Source organism: Netta rufina (assembly GCF_964035555.1).
Source record: "Netta rufina genome assembly, chromosome: Z".
NCBI lineage: Eukaryota > Metazoa > Chordata > Aves > Anseriformes > Anatidae > Netta > Netta rufina.
In genome coordinates, this window is record NC_140126.1 from 23689085 (window position 1) to 23704119 (window position 15035).

Consider the following 15035-nt stretch of genomic DNA (forward strand, 5'->3'; position numbering starts at 1 on the left):
CTACGAGCTGGTGTCCGATGTGGTTAGGGAAACAGATGAAGATGTCAGAGAACATTCATTACTTGTTACCGATACTTTGTCTTCGTTTTCTGGAAGTGATTCAGAGGAGAGAGACATGGGGAACATTGGTAAGATATCTGAAAGTGAACTGTATCCAGAAATTGTACATGCAGCTTCATAGTCTCCAGCAGCAACTGTTCTATCATCATCTGCAAGTTGTGCTCTGTAAAAACAAAGCCATATATTAATACAGCTCATTTCTCTATAGCAAGTGAAAAGTGAAGTTACTCTTGACTTACATGAACATATATGTACACACACACTCCCTGAAAACCCCTGAAGCAAAGAACTTACATAGGCATTAGGATTTCATACTATGTGTTACATTATGACTCAAAAATTCAATTACTTCAGATGGAAGGGCAAACAAGCTCCTTTCTCATTCACATCACAGCCTGGCTTATGGGTATTGGCTGCTTTTGGCAGGGCAATCTTACTAAATCTTTTGATCCTTTGCTCCTAATGTATCTTCCTTTTTGCAGTCTACCAGTCTATTCTCTTCTGTTATGAAAGACTGTTACTAGACTTAGAATTGCATCACTAAAATAGGAATCCCTAGCTGCTTGAGACCTTAAATGAAAGGAAACTTGAATTTTTATAAGCCTTCCAGCAACCCGTTAGGACATAAGGAGTAGCATTCCTGCTCAGAGCCAGAGAAACAGAAGCAACAGGACACCAGACTACTAAGTTCAGCGGAAGTCAAGGAGAGCAGTCAAGTAGTCAGTGCTTCCATCTAACCATCACAGCTAGATCCCAATTGGTTGCATCCACACTATTCTAGCATGCTGCTCAACTCACCCTGGAGGTGGCCCTCTGCATATTGCTTCAGCTGCTTCCCAAGACAAGGGAAGAACTCCTCATTCTTTATGCCTTACTCCCAGAGCCAACTTGTAGTTTTGTGTGTACATCCATACCCCCACCAATTCCGCATTCAGTGAGGAAACACTGAGCATAGTCACCTCATCCCCAGTAACAGCATTCATAGAATCATTAAGATTGAGAAAGACCTCCAAGATCATCTTGTCCAGCTGTCCCCCATCACCAATACCTTCCGCTAAACCACATCCAACCTTTCCTTACACAACCCAGTGACAATGACTCCACCACGCAACCCATTCCAATGCCTGACTGCTCTTTCTGAGAAGAAATGTCTCCTCATTTCCAACCTAAACCTCCCCTGGCACAAACTTGAGGCCATCCCCTCTTGTCTACTGAATATGTATGTTTAGGAGTGAAATAAGCCACTGACAACTTCACAGTGTGATAAGCAGGAAGGAGTAGGCACCATTCTAACACAAGCCATCTCCTCCTCTGTGGCACTTAGGTCTTTGTACATGAAAAGGGTTTGTGCTTGCTTGCTTCAAGGCGAAGATAGAATTCTGATGTAGAATTGATACCAGACACACAGCTAATACAGCTGGTCATGGAACTCACTACCTCATGTGAGCAGAGAAATCTGGAGTACAGGGACTCTTGCAGTGATGGTGCTTCATATACTGCATAGTCTTGTAGACCAGAGGCATCCCATTGAACAAGACTCACACAAGCTACTGACCCACAGATTAAAACCAAACTCATTGGCCCTTCCAAAGGGTAAAACCTCCTCAGTCCTGAATCGTTAAGGGCCTGAGAATAAATTGGGTATATGGTATCTAGCTTTTGGCCAGACCTGGTTGAAGCTCCTGGTATGTGGCCTTGCAGTAACCTCTTTCACCCTCGATAGCAACCCACTGCTTCTAAGCCACAGGGGGAAATGTCCCTGAAAATGTGTATAATGCAGGAGACTCTTCAATCAGCTATTCTTGCTACCTAGGCCTGGTGGTGGCAGCATCTAGCAAATCACACTCTGCTCAAGGCATAGGGGAGTAGCTACATGGGGAAGGTACAACACCTTGTTATGAAGTTGGCATTGCAGCCTCCCTTTAAAGCTCCCTGGAGTATCCTGCTCTTCTTCCACAGTATCAAGGCATCCTTCTGTCTCACCACGCTGTCAGTCACAGCAGGAACAGGGCAGACCAGCAAGGGCCTTTCCACAAGGCCATGAAATAAGAGTCACAGGGAGCACGGTACACATTAAAGTGCTACTCCCAGGGTCATGGGACCTCTGGACAGGTGTCATGAAGTGTTCATCACACTGGTTCTACAGAGGCTTCCTAAAGTCTGGCAGGGTCACCTTCTCTTGGTGAGTCTATGGAAGTAATCTGATCTAGCAGTAGCTAAATAAGGCCACTAATATAAGATTATTGATGAAATTAACTTGTCACAAACTTAAAAATTTTAACCCTTATGGAAGACACTTGGTAGTGTGATTCCCAACTCCTCTTTTATAGTAGGATTTGTGCCAGTAAATAAGTAAATAAGGTATCTGTAGTTAAGCAATAGAGTAGAAAAGTTTGTAGTGCCTAGCAGAGAGAGTTAATTCACAGTTATTTAAGAACATGTGTTGAATACCTTGAGAAATGTCATTTCCAAAAACAGACAAGAAAAGTCTTACCCATCATTGAAGATAGATTCGTATGGTGGAGGATTTTCACTTGCAGGAAAGCCACTTGACATAAGACAAGGTGTCACAAATGGTGACATACGGTCAGCAAAATAAGGTGGTGGTGGAGGTGGGAATACCATTGTTGCATCAACTAGGGGAAAAAAACACCAATTACTGCCTTTGAAAAAATAAGCACCCCTGTTTTTTTTTTCCTAAATGTATCCTAGAACATCTCCTGTCTTTTAAATTACAGTATTTTTACTTGTCTACCTTTTAACATAGAGTGCAGTAACCCTACATGTAGATTATTATATATTCTGAGCTGCAGAAATACATTGGGGATGCATTTTGGGGTAATACTGTTTCTGACTGAAGACACAGCATATTCATAGATGGAAGAATTCATTTAGAGAACTCCGCTGGGTGGTTTTCCAGCTATGAGATAAACCTCTTTGCTGTTGGTTGTCTTCAGAAACTGGAAATACAAAGCCCACAGTTACCATTGACTCAATTTAAGGGTAGAAAAGTATTGTTTTTCCTCATGTATCTAAAACAGAAGTTTTATGAATCTGCCTGTATCTATTTCACTGCTATAACAGAGTATTTGAGTCATGAATGGTTCTGATTACTACTTCATGTAGATTTTGAGTGCCTTGACAGTTTCCCTACCAAGTTACTCAGGCACACTATTAACACAAGTACCACAAAGCTATAGATAAATAATTCAGTATTAAATGTACTGTGTAGCGTACCTGCCAATTTCAATTTCATATTTCAGGATTCTTTTCTAAATACAAAGTTTGTATCAGTCACTGAGCTTGAATAATTTATATGGACATTCACTGCTGCCTGGCACTTCTTTCTTTGCAGCTTGCAGGGACAGGTCAGGAAGCATTGAAGACACCGAGTAAGGCAAGGGGTGTTATCTAGTGGGGTGACATTCTGCCACAGTGGTGACTGTATCAGTCAGGCCTCATTGTTCTACCTTTGAGTTTTACTCTCCAATGGAAGCATAAAAGGAATCCACTAGTTTTGTTTTTTAAAGGCAATAAATTAATCTGATTTTTCTCTATGCCCCTTTCATTTATTCTAGTGGCTGGAAAACTGATGCTAAACCCTCACATTTTCTGAGCTATAATCAGGCTACAGGTCAGTATATTAATTTGACAGACAGAAGGCCAAGAGTTGTGCATAATGGACCTCAAGTCCTGTCAGATTACAGTTGAGCAATACTATGATTGACCCATCAATCCTTCCTGAGAACTAGAGAGTTATCAGAATAATCTATGTATACAATGTATTCACGGGGCTTTAAAATCAGAGTGATACTCAGGATCACAGCATTTCCTCCTAATAGACTATTTAAACACAGTATATTCTGCAATTAAGAGAAGCATCTTTCATCAGAAAGATTAACTGCAAGATCTGGCCATTATTCAGGGGAATACAATACAAGACCTATGAATCAGACTCTCCTGCTTAGGGGGTTCAGATCTCCATGCTAAAATACATGTAAGTCTCAAATATAGTCACAGAAGTCATTAGACCTATGATTTACACTGTCAGCTACACTCTTTAGGAAAGGAAGTGAGATTAGATTCATTTGTGCCAGACTATGTGTTTGTTTTTTTTTTTTCCATAGACAATCAGATGCTGCTTTTAATGCCAAGAGGTTCTCTCATTGTGAAAAAGGTAATTGAATTGATTGTACAGAAAACAAAAGACAAAGCAACTTAAACTCTAAGACTCCGCTTTGTCTGTTTGGACAGAACAGAAACAACATGCCTATAGCCCAAACAAGTAATATTCATAAACAAATAAGCCATTAGTGGAAAGAAAGCAAGCTCAAATTAGAAGTTCACACATCTACCCACCTGCTGTAACTTGAAAAGATTCAGGGCTCTGAGGATGTTCTTCATTTTCAATAGACCGTTGGCTGAGACCGAAGTTTTGTTTTTTAACATGAGCTATCACGAAGAAACACAACCCAGTAAACACAATCATTGGCCCCAAGACTTGAAGCGACAGGAATCCACAGCCCTGGAGGTTCACATCAGAACTGTGACTCTGGTTGAGCAGCACACTGTGCCAACCAGGCCTGCAGCCAGGAACCCAAATGCCCAGGATACTAACTAGCATTCCACTCGTCAGAAATAGGAATCCAAAGATGAGAAACTGGGCAAACTGACAGCTCCCTCGACAGAAAACAAGGCCATATACTTGCTCATTTTGCAATTGTCTTTGTCTTATATACAGCCTGGCCCTTGATTTTGCCAATAAAACAAAAACCAAGCCAGTTACAATCAGCACAGGCCCAGAAGCCTTAAGAACCCCATTACATTCAGTGAAGGTTTCATACGGGCATGACCGTAGAATAAAGACTAAAAGCAGAAATCCAGCACAGAGAAAGACTGCTCCAAAAACAAAGAAGAAAAAAGTAACTTTCTCATGTTGTCCATTATTTCTTTCACCTCCTGGTGCAGGAACAGCCACTGGAGGCATTACAACTGAATAATCAAGCAGATTTTTTCCTGCCAGCATTCAGTTGCAGAAAACTACAGTCGATCTGTAAATATGAAAATACACAAATCAGAAGAAGAAAAAAAATAGCAGGACTAGCTACATAATATTTACTGCTACATTTGCTCCTCAACCTATTCGAATTGCATGCTTTTAGTATATTTTCTGTTTTGCAGTAATGCAGTCATGGAATGAAAGGCCTAATGAAGTTTGTTGCCATTGAATACAGACAATGGGTCAAAACTTACTTCAGAGTTAGGCTGAAAACAACTGTAACACCCCACAACTGCTGATATACAACTAATGAACTATTTCTTTAGAAATACAGTCTTATGATTAAGGGGACATTAACATAAAAGACTGAATACTTGGAATAAGGTGAGGTTAACTTCCCCTTGAACACAAAGCTAGGAGAAATTTCTGTAGCATATGGTAGGAAGTGACAAGTGTTGAAAGCAATAACCTTAATGAAATTGAGTTTAGATGACTACTGGCCCTTTTTACCAAGTAAATCTTCTAATACGTACCTTTCAAAGCATGTACATCTTGTTTCTTTTTCCACAGCCAGTAGAGACTTTGCAGCTTCTCTCCCTAAGTCACCTTCTTGTCCTACTTAACCCCAAGAGCAAGTACATAGAGGATTTTTGGTTCCATTCTGAAAATGAAAAAAAAGCCATGTTAAAGATTGTACTTCAAGTTTCACTGATTCCATAACCAGAGCTGGTACGTGTATCACTCCCACACTTCCTTTCAACCTCCCCTGTTTCCAAATTCTTTGTCTACACTCTAAGAAAGCTTTGAAAAGAAGTAACAAAGGTGGCTCCTGTGGTGTAATGACCACACAAACACCAGGGTTCTCTCAGGATCTGGTTTTTACACCACAGGCTCCCAGAAGGCTTCTGGACCTATCAGCCTGTGGGAGTTCAGATTCAGAAGTAACCAGAACACAGAAGCTAGTGCTGAGGCCAGTAACAGTTTTGTGCATGCAGACAACAATCTGCTGATGTTGACATACCAGAGCAGGGAAAGCCTGAACGAAAATTAGGACAGAGTGCCATTCAGTGAGCTCTAGAAAAAAAATTCACTTATGTCATTACTAATAGGGAAGTTTGCACCGCTCTGACACAGGGATCAGGTTGACAGCTGCAACCACTGAGATCTGTCCAAGCAGCTACCATCTATCAAGAGCTAACCTGAAACCACGGGGAATTTCAGACTGGAAAAATCACAAGTCCAGATGCACCATGAGAAAACAGTCTCCTGCTGGGAGCGGGAGGCACTTGATCCTGCCCATACTGCAGTGTTTCAGCACTGCTCTCTTCCCTGCACCAGTAGTCTCCCAGGACAGGCTTTGTCTGTGACTTGGAAATACCACAAAGGACATCAGACTGGAGCAGTTTGTCAAAAATGGAAGCAGGTAACTGGCTTAATTTGCTGTTTCAGGTAATCTTCAGCATCTCCTCTACTGCCCTGCTATGAACTGAGACAACTGGAAGCTACAAGTTAAGTTAGACTGACTCCTCCTTACAAATGCCTCAACAACAGCTATTCCACAAGAAAAACAAAGTATTCTGTGATTTCTGGAAGCAAACTGTCGAACATGTGTCAGCCACAACAAGCTCTGTGTCACTCCCCAGTAACTGCAGTGCCCCACTGGGATGAAAACAAAACATAACCATAAAACCCACTAGTCACTCAAATACATAATTATCTAATTATCTGTCTGCAATATAAGGCAATCTATTGAGTCACTTAACTTGTAAGAGCAGAATCCCACTTAAAGAAAGGGGTGTACAGATATACACATGAAGTTACTAGATCTGCTGAACATCAGAGAGGACCTCTAGCAACATGGGAGAAGGCAGAGAGCATGCTGGTGACAAGGCACAGTGAGCACAAGACCTGGAGGGCAAGGAAGCAGGCTGTTCCACAGCAGCAGGACGACCACTGCAGGAAGCAGTCCCCTGTCTGGCTATCTCAAGCAGCACAAGTAAGGGACGGGCCTTAATGAAACACGTTACTCTGGTCAGTTCATTCATAAGCTATACCAAGTATTTCTTCTCTATTTTGAGAATAACTTCTCTTTACTATGAACGGTTTGAAAAACTGCTAGTGGGGGCTCCCTTATCACAGAATGGTTTGGATTGGAAGGGACCTTAAACACCATCTAGATCCACACCCCTGACACAGGCAGGGACACCTCCCACAGACCAGGTTGCCCAAAGCCCCATCCAGCCTGGTCTTGAACACCTCTAGGGATGGGGCATCCACAGCTCCTCTGGGAAACCTGTGGCAGGGCCTCCCCACTCTGGAAGAATTCCCTCCTTACATCTAATCTGGATCTAACCTCTTTTAGTTCAAAGCCATTCCCCCTTGTCCTATCACCACACTCCCTAACAAAGAGCCCCTTCCCAGCTTTCCTGTAGGTCCCCTTTAGGTACTGAAAGGCTGCTGTAAGGTGTCCCCTGAGCCTTCTCCAGGCTGAACAGCCCCAACTCTCAGCCTGTCCTTACAGGAGAGGTTCTCCAGCCCCTTGATGATCACAGCCTTCTGCTGGGCTCGTTCTAATACTCCCATGTCACCCCCTGTGCTGGGGGCACCAGGCCTGAACGCAGGACTCCAGGTGGGGACTCATGAGAGCAGAGGGGAAGCATTCACCTCCCTGTCCTACTGGCCACACTGTTTTTGATGCCTTGATAGTATTGAGCATTGTAGGAGTATTACTCGTGACTTCACTTTGGAAAAAGCTGCTATGCAGGGCAGTACGGGTAGGAAAAGAAAAATAAAGAAATCTTGATAGATTTCAAACTGAAGACCTTCACCCAAGTGTACTTCTAATATTGCACGCCAATTTGACGGATATATTTACAAACAGAGAAAATAATTAGGTTGGTCACTCCTTCCTCAATTTCACTGGTCCTTCCTAAATTACTTTTTTTTTCCTAATAATTACCTCCGCTCCCTGATGACTAGAATTGTTCCTCATTTTCATAATTGATTTGAGCTGGTTCAGAGTTATTGACCTACAAGGGTACTAAACTGAGTAAAGGGCCTCTGAAATACAAAAACACACAAAGCTCAGTTTTAGACACAACTGTCTTGAGACGTTTTGCTGTTGAGGCACATTAACCATTATAACAGCAATACACTATAATTAGAGAAAAGTCCGAATGCTTTCTTTGCAATTCCCTCTAGGGAAGAAAATATGGAAATAAGTACAAGAAAATTAGGACAAAAGGAAACAATGTGAAGTGGAAAAAAAAAAATCAAGTGTTTAGTCCTTGAAAAGAAAAATCCAGAGATTTGTTCTCTTTGCTCCAACACAGTGCCTGTTTCTCTTCCACTAATCTTGTTGTTATGAGATTAAGTTAAAACACACATTAGAAATGAAGCATGTGCATATTTTCTTAATTCTCGCAGGCCACAAAAGAAGGAACATTTGGAACAGTCTGTTGTGGCTTTGAAGATGAAAGCCACAGATTTTATGCTGCAAAATCCAAGGGCAGACAAATTTTCATTTGTGCTACCATCAAATTTTAATAGCAAACCCAATGAAAGATTAAGCCATATTTCTTGTGTTTCAAGAAGCACTTTAAGACAGAAGCAAGGCTTATATTGACTATGTGTTTGAAATACTTCCACAAGATCAGATGTCTCCAAATGCATATTGACAAGGGGACGTTTTCACTTCCTATTCACCCCTAGCTTGAATGCAGACATGAAATAACAGGTCAGAAACCGCTGGAATAAAATTCAACAGTGTAGAGACAGTTAGGTATGAGGGCAGGAGGAACTGGAAATGTGGCTCGTAAGGGAAGTCTGGTTATGAGCTTAACTTAAACGATATAGTGCTTTATTCTCTTGTAAGCCTGGCCTATGACAGGTATGCAGAACAGGAAATAACGTTGTATTTTCTGCATGTAACATGTGTGATACAACTTCCACATTATGGACTACTCAAAGAATTTAAAAATCCAAATTTTGATTACAGAAAGGGGACAGGTTGCTTTCTGTCTGACCCTTCAGAGTTCACTTTTTCTAAGATTTCTACTGAAAACACCAGGGCTATATGCTTACTCTCCCTTACCCAATTTGATATCCTCATGCAGTCATATGAATTCAGGAACTGAGGATTAAAAGAAAAAAAAAAAAAAAAAACCTGGAAGAATTAAAACACTTCTGTCTCTCTGTTTTATGTCTCCCAGAGTAGGCCTTATTTCTGCTATTTCACTTGCAGATGCACCCAAATCTTTTCATGCACAAGGACCATGCTCTTAGGACAAGACGGAATGGCCTCAATTTGTACCAGGACAGATTTAGGTTGGAAATGAGGAGACATTTCTTCTCAGAAAGCTCAGTCAGGCATTGGAACGGGTTGCCCAGGAAAGTGGTGGAGTCACTGTCCCTGGGGGTGTTCATGGAAAGGTCAGACCTGGTGCTTAGGGATATGGTTTAGTGGGTGATATTGGGGTAGGGGGATAATTGCACCAGCTGATCTTGTAAGGTCTCCTCCAAACTTAATGATTCTATCACCAGGTGTAGTTCATACAATTACTTAGAAACTACAATATCTAACCCTTTTAGCTGTAGCCCACAGCTGCAGCTCTCAATGGACTTACAAGCCATCTCTTTCAGATGTTTTGCTTTTAACTGTTTTCACCCCTAATTCCAATTTTGACCTCCTCCTGCAAAAGTTGCCACTGCCATTCTATGTTTTTTCCTTCTGGTTTCAAGTAAAACCATGAATCCTGATAGGACAAACTAACTGGAGGGAAAACCTCCAAACTTTACTCAGTTTAACTTCCATGTCACAACTCCAGAGGGCTCTCTCCTTCTTCTTGCTCTGCCTCTCACTCCTTGTATAACTCCCTTCTCCATTTACATACAACTCTGTACCTATTACATTTTCTACAATTATCACAACACAATTTCTCCCCTAAACTGCTCTCTTGACAGTCAGCAGAACTATCTTTCTGTGCGCACAGCTGGTCAACCTAAAGTAAATTGGAGTTCACCATCTTTTTCCCCCCCCCATGTACCACCCCCTCACCCCAACACAATTTTTAATCACTTGTGTAGGTACAGGCAAATGCCAATTAAACTGAAAGTACTATCAGGCTCCTACTATCAAGCAACAGTAACACTACCAGCACTAGCAACTCTGCAGATGCTAATCTAACCAATTTGCTCTCATACATAAGCAGACTAATTAGTGCCTGACTTTGTTCTCACATAGCATCTGACATTCCAGAAGAAGGATCTGCAAAATTTAAAGGCTGCACAAAACAATCTCCAAGCATTCAGTGGATGTCACAGAGAGAAACTCTACCAATGTGAGTTGACAAAATGATTATACCAGTTCACAATGTAAGAAGGGTAACACTCTGTTAGTTCTGAGTGTTAAAGGTGGGACAGGACTAAGCACCTGGAAGAGTGCTGGAAAACACCCTCAGTAGGAAGTTACACAAAACAGGGTAATCCTGACAGTCTCCAGGCACGTGTGCAGCAGGGATCCTTCTCACTACAAGCCGGCAACGTGTCAGGGCTTCTATCCCGTGCCAGACAACTACATGTACACTCCTTTAAGAAGCTGCCAGCTACAATCCCTGCGGGCTACAGAGAGAAATGGCTAGAATAGAAGCTGGTCTACAAATGGTCCAAACGGTACAAAATTGCAGGTAGAAAATTAATAGATGTGAGATCCAAGCACACAGTTAAAACCAGAGGTGACTTTCTTCAGACACAAGGCAGAGCAGCTTATGGCAAATTCTAGGAGGATCTGTCACACAGATCTGATGGACGTTGACTGGCAAAAGGCACAGGCAAGGAGACTCACAGATCTTTGATGCTTGTGACCATCAAGAAGACCTAAAGCTCCACAAGCTGTCCAGAGCCCTCCCGTGTGAGTTTCTTGATGCTGCCCTTGGGCACTAAAACACAGCCAACACATGGACAAAGCAATTACGCTCTACTCCATTCAGGAAAGGCACCATCTCACCAAAGACCCCACCTCACACTGTCTTCCCCAAGCCAGAGAGGATCTCAGAGGGGCAGGACGATGCCCTGCGAGCGCAGCCCGTGCGTAGCGCCGAGAGCCAGGTGGCAGCAGACCCACAGGTGGGTCAGAGGCAGAAGGCAGCCGGACCCACAGCGACCACAGCAGCACAGCCGGGTGACGCAGCACCCCACGGAGCTCAGCAGGAGGACGAGACCTCCTCCGGCACCCTCCGCCGGAGCCGCCGCTGCCCCCCCATGGCACCGTCCCCATCCCTCCTTCCCCCCGTCCCCTCAGCGCGGGGGCCGCCTGCCCGCCATGTTCGCGCCCTCCCTCCCGCCCGCTCTCAGGGGGCAGCGGGACCCCCACATGGCGGCACGGCCCCGCACCGCAGCAGGTGCTGCGCACAGCCGGCAGCTCGCTCCATCTTTCCTTCCCTCCCTCCCTCCGTCCTTCCCAGCGCCCCTTACCTAGCCAGACAGCTTATGTTGTTCAGCCGCTGCCGATATTTAAGCACCTGCGCCCGGCTCCGCGCACCTGGGCGGCAACGGCGCGGGGCAGGGCTGAGTCCAGCCGCCCTGGGGCGCGGCGGCGGCGCTGCTGGTGATGGCTGCGGCGGCACCGCCTCCTTCTCCACCTTCTTCTCCTCTTCCTCCTCCTCCTCGCCTTCCCCGGTGCCGGGAGCCCCGCCTCGGTCTCCCTGAGCCTCCCCCGCTATCCCTGAGGGGGGTCCGGCAGCCCCCCGGGGCTTGAGGAGGGCGAGGGGGCGGGCGACGCCATGTCAGGCGCCCCGCGGCTCTGAGGCGACCGCCGGGGCTGAGGGGCTCCCTCCGGGATGGGCTTCCCAAAACCCCGCCGCTGTGTTTGCTGCCCGGCTGCGAGGGATGCTGCTCGCCCCTCACAGCCCTGCGTACGTGGCCCGTGTCTGGCGCACACCCGAAATTCGGGTGGTTTTGGGGTGAGGCCGATGAGTCTTGCTCCCGGGAGGGTTGCGCCACACCTGGCATCGCAGGATCCCTTGGGTCACAGCCTTCTGTGTGTCCTTGACCCGAGGTGTTGGGTTTGGGGCTGGATTCCCCTTGCTTCTCGTGGTCTGGATGTGCCTGGTGTTGCTGGGGGTGACACAAAGGTGATGCCACATTTCCTGCCCCTCCTGCCATTTCAGTAAGATTCTGCAGTTAAAGCAAGCAAGCAAACAAAACAACAACAACAAAAAAAAAAAAAAAACAAAAACAAACAAGCACAAAACAAAAACAAAACCAAACCAAAACAAACAAAAACAACAACAAAAAACACACTTCTGCATTCTGGGGAAGTTGCAAGGCATTACCTATAGGCCAAGCCTAGGAGTAAGAGATTTCCCTCAGTGGTGAGTCAGTCCAGGCAGTGAAAATGGACGTGAGGAGATGCTTTCTCTCCAGCTTCCTAGGCGCAGGCAGCGTGAAGGAGAAAGGTGGCTTTGGCAGCAGACGTGAGAGCACAACAGTGAACAGCAGGCTCAGGTGGAAAGGCAAAGAAAAGTGGGAGTAGCTGTGCAAGAGGACAAGGGGCTAAGGGAATAAGGTGGGGATGTGCCACTTGCAAGTGCATGTAGCTGTGGTTGGACCTGAATGACCACGGGACTAAAGCTGCTCCACTGGTTAGGCCCAGACTGGCAGCTAGTGAGGTGCAAGGGAAGCTTGGTCAAAAAGTGAGTCAAAGTGAGAGGAAGAGTGAAAGGTGGAACGATGCACGGGAAATAGACAGCAGGAGGGAAAGGGATTGGTTAAAGTCTTGTTTGCTGGGAGATAGTTTTGCTAGATAACAACACTGAGAGAAAGGGAGATATGTATGTTTTTGGAGGGGATCTGGGTTTGGGTTAAAAATAGGGAAAACTAAGAGTGAAAAGTTAAAGACCGGGGACTTACTAAGTATGACTAATATGTTACATGTAGGGTGTGAGAGAGAAGGATGGGTTCAAGTTTTCTAGAGTTATAGGTTTCTGGATGTTATTGACCCTCTGTTGTTTCTGTTTTTATGTCCCAACTCAGCTGCCACCAACTGGAAGGCAAGTATCAGTTGTGAAAACTGAGACACTGTTGTGAAGGATCCCACAGTAAGGAGAGACGAGGAAGTAATTATTTCTGTATTCAGTGAAGAGTGAAGTATTTCAGTAAAGGAGAAAGAAGGGGAAAATGGCTTGAAGAAAACAAAAGAAGATGAGCATCATTTGTTACAAACACAAGCTGAAGCTGAAGTCTTGAAAAAAAGAGAAGGAGCATCAAAATGCACAGTCAGACTGTTTTATGATGTGTGGCAACACTGACACGAGGAGATTAATTATGTTTATGTGACAGTTTTCTATTATCTGATTCTAGTTCTATTGTTGTCCAATACAGAGCTTTAATAATAGTAATAATAATATATTATGTGATGCTTATTTCTGTACTGTCTTGTCAGGCTGAACTTTCTTCAGTTGTCTGGTATCCTTAACTGAGAGGATCACTGTTGTTTTATAAAATCTCTCCCTTTTCCTGTTAAGTAAATACTTGTGCCAACACATATTAGGAATTTCAGATTTATTAAATTATTTTCTTTAATTTAAAAAAAATGATTTTTTTTTTTTTAAAAAAAAAGGAAGACAGTCACTCTGTTTAACTATAAGTTATGCATATTTTATTTCTGGATACCAAGTGGTAATATTTGGCAAAAGTGGAGGTAAGCTGATTTTCCCCATACCAGAAAGTACAGAGAGAGTTGTTTGTATAAATCTGGACATGGTTGTAAGACAGTGGTTATAAAAGTTGACGCTAATGGAGAAAATAAAGTATTTTGGACTGACATAGAAAGTAGTCCTAGGGCTATGGAAAGCTATAGTGCATTCGCAGCTGGAGTGTGACAGGAAACCCAGAACTACCAGGGTGTTTAGCTTTTGACACAATTTCCAGGCCTGCAGTCAGGAGCACTTGTGAAGGCACCAGAAAGGCAGATTTACCGTTTTGGGATAGTGAGCTGGGAAATAGAGTTGTTCACATTGTATTGGTTGGGAATTAGTCAAGGCTGTTGTGGTGGAAGCAACTACTAAAGCAGTAATCTAATGAAATACAAACTAAAATTACTAACTTGCTACACACACACCTTTTTTATTTTTATTTTTTAAATTAACACACATAAATGACAAAGTCATTTGCGTGATTTCGGTTGCCTAATGAGGAGGGTCTCTAGAAATGAAGACAAGTACTGTAAGGAAAGTTAAGCATATTTTGTCTTCTATAAGTTTACAATGCAGAAGAGAAGTTAATTTGTTATGAGTGATATGAGACTGGTCACAAGAATCACAGCTGTTGGAGTAATCTTTTCTCTTTTGAGATTATACATGCAAAATACACGATGTGCTGAGATCGTGCTTCAATTCAAAACACTAAATACACTCTCCAGAAAATATTTAGGTATCCGAAAGCACAGTGGAAGAGCCCGGGCTATTCTAATCTGGCTTGATGAGAATGCACCCACTAGAGAAACATCCTGTGTTTATAATTCACTCCACGCTTGGAAGTTTTTCAGTTGTTTTTCTGAAACCATACAAAATCCTTGAATCAAGGCTGGTGCTACTTGCCTTGTCTCAGTGAAATCCGACCTTTAACTGGTATGCTTTGAAACAAGAGCTATTGAAGAACACATGGAGGTAATGTGCAGCAAATTGTACTTTATACATTATAACTTGCTTACTGTGACAGTGTGGACCAAACGAAATGATGGCACAGAAGCCAAGGGAAACCCAGTTCTCCAGCTCCCATTGAGTTCTGTACAACCAGTTCACAGCAAGCACTCAGCATGCACAGTTACTCTGAAGCTCAGCTGAATAGCTGAGGACTGTGTGTTTTGGTTTATTTAAGTTCTGGTAGACTCAAAAGAGCTATACTTAGAAACACAAGGATATAAAGATGCTTGTTTTATTAGAATTGTCAATTTATAGGCTGAGGACAAAAGCATCAG

At 43.6% G+C, this 15035-nt stretch overlaps 1 protein-coding gene across 1 annotated transcript; it reads right to left on the minus strand.

Annotated features, from left to right (window-relative positions):
* On the minus strand, positions 1–5047 carry TMEM171 (transmembrane protein 171; the record flags this gene model as incomplete). The annotated part of the gene is made up of 3 exons (XM_084304996.1): positions 1–223; positions 2555–2696; positions 4420–5047. The coding sequence occupies 3 exons, from the start codon at positions 5045–5047 to the stop codon at positions 1–3; spliced, it is 993 nt and encodes a 330-aa protein (XP_084161122.1).
* Positions 5048–15035: the final 9988 nt, after the last annotated feature.